The sequence below is a fragment of the Oryctolagus cuniculus genome, chromosome 21, assembly GCF_051225735.1.
Source record: "Oryctolagus cuniculus isolate XC-2025 breed Fujian yellow rabbit chromosome 21, ASM5122573v1, whole genome shotgun sequence".
Lineage (NCBI taxonomy): Eukaryota > Metazoa > Chordata > Mammalia > Lagomorpha > Leporidae > Oryctolagus > Oryctolagus cuniculus.
The window spans coordinates 21,791,399-21,797,122 of record NC_142887.1 but is presented as its reverse complement, the minus strand read 5'-3'; the positions used below and the strand labels follow the sequence as shown (position 1 = coordinate 21,797,122).

The following is a 5,724-nucleotide window of genomic DNA, read 5'->3' as shown; positions in this document are numbered from 1 at the left end:
CTGTCCACAGGGCGGGCTTTCTGCCCTCTCGTAAGTGCAGTGTCCCTCCCTCTAAGTTATCGTCGGGTAAACCTCCCAGAAAGTTTGAGTCCCCCCCACCGTCTGTTTTTGGGCAAAGCGACACATGTTTTAGGGTGACCTGTGAACTGGGTGGCAGTGCCTTTGCTCTGTGCTGGCTGGCTGCTCAGCTGATCACGGGAGTGCACCGGGAGTCCAGGTGGCCAGGGCCCCGGCACTGGAAAGCCCCAGATATTCCCGTCACTTCAGGCTTCCCTGTCTTCTGACTGGTAGTGTGACCTAACTCCACGCTCTCCAGGGTCAGCACAGCCGTCACCCCGGCGGCCTTTCCAGGCCTGAGAAGGCCCAGGTTGGGTTCAGTGCTGACTGGACTCAGGGTGGGCGCCTCTTCCTCAGTCCAGACCTGAGGGTGAACACCCACGGACAACCTTGCAGCTGCTTGTGTCTTCATGACGTCACTCACTCATCCCTGCCAACCCGGGTCGGCCTGTATCCAACCAGTTCTGTCTCGTTTGCCTGCCGAGACGACCACGTGGGATCTGTTCAGTCTGTGGAAACATCTCAAACACGACAGCAAAGCCTCACGCATGTATTTAACAAAATACTTTATTACCTTAAAATAATATCCTTCACATAAAGCTAAAGTGCAAATGCTCTCACTCCGTGGTACAAAGCAAACCCTTCATGACTTCTGTGGTCTGCTTATAAAACCAGGACAAAAGGATGTAGCAAAGGTTTAGGAAAAATCCGCGGCAGGATAAAAATAGCAAACTTCTTATAAAGGCTTGGATGTCACCTGCAGACGTTTCCTGCATCTTCCCACTTCCCCTTCCAGAAGAGCCTGTGGAGCAGGCAGACCTCAGAACAGCAGCCTCACTGCTCTCGGAGCTGCCTCCTGGCTGCCGTCGAGGTGGCACTCCGTACAGCGCCCAGCACGCACGCTGACAGCCCTCGGCGTCGCCGCTGTGCCGCTGGGACCCGAGCCCGTGACCCTGACTGGCAGCAGTCCTGTGTGGGAAGCAGGCATTGTACTTCCTGAGGACTTGGGAACTTGGCTATATTGCGTTGTATCATTTTACAAATTGCTAGGAAAATTCTGCGACTCTGAGGCCATGTCTGGCCTCCCAGAGGAAAGCACACTGGGCTGTGGGCCCAGGTCAGGGTAGTGCTACGTGGCAGAGGGCATGCGTGCTGCCTGCAAGGTGCGTGCGGGGGTCAGTGAGGCTGGTGCTGAGGTTCCTGCCCAGTGTGCCATCTGTTCTCTGACATGTGTTCCGGGACGTGTGCACAGCCCTGGGGCCGTGAACCAGAGAACCTTCAGAGAGAAACACCTGGTCTGAGCACCCGCAAATGAAGTGCAGGAGACACGTGACAACAAAGTGGACCAGGCTGGCCTCCCTCACCCAAATAATCTCAAGGGAAAAGGACAGCCTCTGGTGCTCAACTTGGCGAACTCAATAGTGCTCAGGGCCTGCCTGGGGACAAGCAAGAAAAGTCAGCATTCCTTTCTCCGAAAGTTGCTCTACCGGTAATCCCCATGCTAACCTCTCGGTGAGAGCTCTCACTCCTTCCTCACCTGGGACCAGGTGCTCCGCCAGGAGTGCTCCCTTCAGGAAGGCTGGAAGAGTCATCCCTGGTTCCTCTCCTCCGCCTTAGTGCAAATTCTGCTCCAGAACCCGGGTTCTGGTCACACAGGAGCATGGCCGCCCCTGGAGCATGCTGGGAAAACCAGCAGACCAGTGGCTACCACCACCAGACGTGGCAGGCGCCACACAGCAGTTAACAGAAAATAAATAACTACTGAATTATAAATTATCTTGAAGACAAGGCTTAATAATTTAGGTTTCCATTTTAACTAAAAAACGTTTGGAGGTAAAGCATGTTTAGGGTCTCCTGTTGCTTTGGGAGGTGTGGAGGTTTCTAGAAATGGTGGCGCTCCTTGGCACTGAGGGTCAGGGCTTCACGGGAAGCGTCTCCTTGCTGGGCGTGGCTTCTGGCAGTGCCACCGCGTACTCGGTCGTGGCGAACAGCAGTGTGTCCAGCATGGTCTCGGTGCACTGGGCGATGAAGCGGATGAAGGGCCTCACGTCGCCCTCGTTGGCGACCTCCAGCACGTGGTAGTACTCTGACCTCTGCTCCTTGCGGATGGTGACGGGCGGGTAGCCGGCCTGCATCAGGATGAGGTTCATGAGCAGGCGCGAGGTCCTCCCGTTGCCGTCGATGAAGGGGTGGATGTGAACCAGCTTGTAGTGGGCCAGCGCTGCGAACTCCACCGGGTGCAGCTGCGTGGCGTCCTCGGAGTTGAGCCACTGGATGAACTCCTCCATCTGCTTCTCCACCTCCTGGGGGTGGGGAGGGATGTGGTGGCCCACCAGCACCTGCGTCGTCCGAAACCTGCCGGCTTCCACGGGGTCCACGTAGCCCAGCACCCGCCGGTGGATCTCCTGCACGTCGCCGATGGTGACGGAGCCGATGCGTGACACCAGCGTCGTGTTGATGTACTTCATGGCTGTGTGCACGCCGATGACCTCGTTCTGCTCCTCCAGGCTCTTGCCCGGCACGGCGTAGCGCGTCTCCAGGATGTGCCGGATCTCCGCGAGGCTGAGGGTGTTGCCCTCGATGGCCACCGTGTGGTAGATGTGGTGGTAGTACGTCTCCTCCATGACCCTGCGCAGGGCCGAGCTCCCCTTGGGGATGGCCATGACCTTCTTCACCTTGCTGTCGATGGTGCTGAAGTAGCGCTGGTCGATCTCGTCCACCAGCGGCAGCGTGCGGCCCCTGCGGACCAGCGCCTTCTCGTGGTGGGGCGCGATGGTGAGCGCGCGCGTGTACAGGTAGTCCGCCCGGATGATGTCCTTGTCTTCCTCGGAGAAGACGCCGAACTCGGTGAGCGCGTCCACGGAGTCCGGGTCCATCTTGAGCGCGTGCAGGAACAGCCTGCGGGCTTTGTCCCGCTTGCCCTGGCGCTTCATCTCCAGCGCCTGGGTCAAGGCCGCTCTGGCTTCCAGCTTACCTGCTAGCACAGAGCCGGAGAGGCGGCGTCAGGGGTGGGGGCGTGGCCGAGGCCTGCACAGGAGGCTCGCCTGAGCTGGTGTCCCAGAGACCCAGGCTGAGCAGCCCAAGTCTCTGACCTGCCGTAGGCAGTCCTCCGTGCGGGTCCCAGCCCCACTCTGTCCCCACAGCCCCACGTGCTGAGATGCTGGTCCTGCCCACGTTTCCCCAGAGCTGCCACCTTCACTCTGGGGCACCACTAGGGCCCTTGTTCCCTGCCCAGGTGTGGAAAGGGCCGGGCACTTCCTCTCCCGTGCCTTCCCCTCTGGCCCAGCTCCCACCGGTGGCCCGTCCTGCTCTGTGACGCCAGTCCCCGCGGGCATCGGCAGCTCCACTCTTGCCAGGCCCCGGGAGTCACCGTCCCTGCACTGACCTGTTTGACCCAGTGGTTTCGCGTTGCCTGCCAGGGGACATGTGCCGTTCTCTATCTGGACACATGTCTGGTCCCACGCCCCCTAGGGCATGGCAGCCCCCACAGCCGATGACTCCGGGGAAGGTGGAGGGTCCCAGCCCCGCCTCAGCACCCAGCTTCCTTGAGCATCACCAGGCTCTAACGCCGCTTCTTCCCCTCATGCCCTCTTCCTTACAATTGGGTTTTAGCTCAGGCATCTCCTCCTCCAGGGAGCCTTCCTGGTGTTTCCCCCACAGCCCTCTGTGCCTCTCCAGTGTGGCCTATGCTGACCCCATCTCAGGTTCCAGGCAGGGGGCAGGAGGCGGGGGCTCAGGGCCAGTTCACCACAATGTCCCAGTGCCCGGCACTCAGGACTTAGTAGGCCCTCTGGAGATTGTAAAGCCGTGGGGAGAGACGGCCCAGCTGTCTTACCTGGGGAGGGCTTGGTCTTGACCACCAGCAGCCCGGCGTCCCTGGAGGTGACACTGAGCTCGGTGGACCGGCTGGTGCGCTTGGTGACGGCCTGCTGCGCCCTGTCCAGTCTGCTCCTGAGCAGGTAGAAGCCCTTGAGCACGGCCAGGCACTGCTCTTCCATGGCGCCCAGCGGCAGCAGCAGCGCCAGCAGGGACCCCAGCACCGTGCTGAGCAGCACCAGCCACAGGAAGCGGCTCCAGACCGAGACCCATCTCGGCTCTGTCGCCGCCATCACCGACGCCACTGGCACGAGCGTCATCTGGACTCCGGGAAGGGCCCCCCGCACATGTCCACAGCGGAGACGGCAGGATCTGCAAGGACGAGGCGGGGAAACGGGACACGTTCAGCCTGGCGTGACTCCAGTGGGCAGGGGATGGCTGTGCTGGTGCTGTCCCGCGGGCACTGAACACCTGTCAGGCGGCACGCCTGTGCTAAGCACCTGACCCCTCACCTAGCTCCCCCAGGCTTCATCAGCAACTGTTCCTGTCCCCACTCCACCCAGCACACCCACAGGAGGGGACAGCCTTAGGAGTGTCCCCCTCATCACCAACTCCATGGCCTCTGGACACCCACGGCATGGGAGGGCATGCGCCCCGCCCCCCCCCCCCCCCCAGACACCCCAGCCATCCTGAGGCCCGTTCTTTGGTCAGCACAACTGAGGTGCTGGCCTCATTTCCTGCCACCTGGGTGCTGCCTCTTCCTGTCCTCGCCCTGATACCGAGGCACAAGGCTGCCGGCCCGGCCTGCCTTCCCTGGCTCCAGCAGGGCTGCGAGCAGTCAGCCAGCTGAGTGTGTGTGTCTGGGGCTGGCGGTGGGGGTGCAGGGCCCAGGGATGCAAGCATCTAACAATAGCATCTATTGGGCAACTGTGGTGTGCCCGGCTCTGAGCTAGGGGCTCACTGTGTCCTCGTGCCGCCCTGCGGAGCGACTGCAGACCCAGGGAGCCCAGGGCTCCAGAGGCCCTCAGGGGGAAACAGAGGCACGGGACCGAGAGTCCGCAGACCCCATGTCTTAACCCCGGTCTTCACCTCCACCTCGCCACGGGGCAGCGCCCGGGCACCTGTTCCGGCCCCGAAATGCCTGCCCGACCACGGGGCTCCGCCTCTCGGGGGGACCCCGCCGCTCTTACGGAGCGCAGTGGCCGTTCTGGGCGGGCTTCCCGCGGCCCAGGCTCCTCCACCGACGGCAGAGGCAACGAAGGAATTCGCTGCCGAGTCTCCCATGGCTACCGGGCTACCAAGTGGGAAACCGAGGCCCGGAAAGTGAGGTCCAGCTGCGGGGCCGCCCCTTTGCGAACCCCTCCCAGGGCTCGCGGCTCTGCCGTCCCCTCCCTGGCTCGCTCCTCCCGGGCCCCTCAGGTTCTCCCCGTCCTCACCGCTCGCGGCTGCAAGGCCTCCCCGCCACTGCCTGACCAGCGCTCATTAGCGTGCTGGGCCGTCAGCTCCCGGGACCTCCTTCAACGCCGGTCTTCTGGCCCCGCCCCCGGAGACTCTCCATTGGACAGCTCCCCACCCTAGTCGCGGACGATTGGCTTTCCCCACTTGTCCGTCCCTCTTATTTCCGGGTTTCCGCGTCTGCTTCTGCTTCCCCGGGAAAGACGCGCCGTGGGCCACCCCCATTGGCTGTCTGTGGTGTTGGTCTCGTGCCGGCGGCAGCCAATGAGCAACGTAAAGGGCGGGGCCTAGGCCACCGGCGGGAGAAACGCGCGAGGGACAGGGGCGCCGAGGCCGATGTGGTGCCCAGAAGCTCGCGTTCCCCGCCTGCCCGGGTCTCGTGTGCCTCGTTCCCCG

At 62.4% G+C, this 5,724-nt stretch overlaps 1 protein-coding gene across 2 annotated transcripts; it reads right to left on the bottom strand.

Annotated features, from left to right (window-relative positions):
• Positions 1-606: 606 nt before the first annotated feature.
• Positions 607-5,453, bottom strand: FICD (FIC domain protein adenylyltransferase). Of its 2 annotated transcripts, none has more exons than XM_002722122.6 (3): positions 5,310-5,453; positions 3,893-4,245; positions 607-3,034 (listed from the first exon to the last, which is right to left on the bottom strand). In XM_002722122.6, exons 1-3 carry the CDS (start codon positions 5,354-5,356, stop codon positions 1,971-1,973), a joined length of 1,464 nt encoding a protein of 487 aa, XP_002722168.5. In that variant the 5' UTR covers positions 5,357-5,453; the 3' UTR covers positions 607-1,970. The 2 variants fall into 2 exon arrangements, with proteins under 2 accessions (XP_002722168.5, XP_008247566.4); XM_008249344.5 differs by having other exon boundaries at positions 607-3,031.
• Between the last annotated feature and the right edge of the window lie 271 nt (positions 5,454-5,724).

What these genes read in the sequence shown, in the direction of transcription:
- FICD (XM_002722122.6), bottom strand. Translation starts at nt 5,356, where the DNA reads ATGAGCGCTGGTCAGGCAGTGGCGGGGAGGCCTTGCAGCCGCGAGCG. An exon ending in AGGCCTTGCAGCCGCGAGCG is followed by an intron (nt 4,246 to 5,309) that starts GTGAGGACGGGG and finishes TCGTCCTTGCAG; the next exon opens with ATCCTGCCGTCTCCGCTGTG. An exon ending in CAAGACCAAGCCCTCCCCAG is followed by an intron (nt 3,035 to 3,892) that starts GTAAGACAGCTG and finishes GCTCTGTGCTAG; the next exon opens with CAGGTAAGCTGGAAGCCAGA.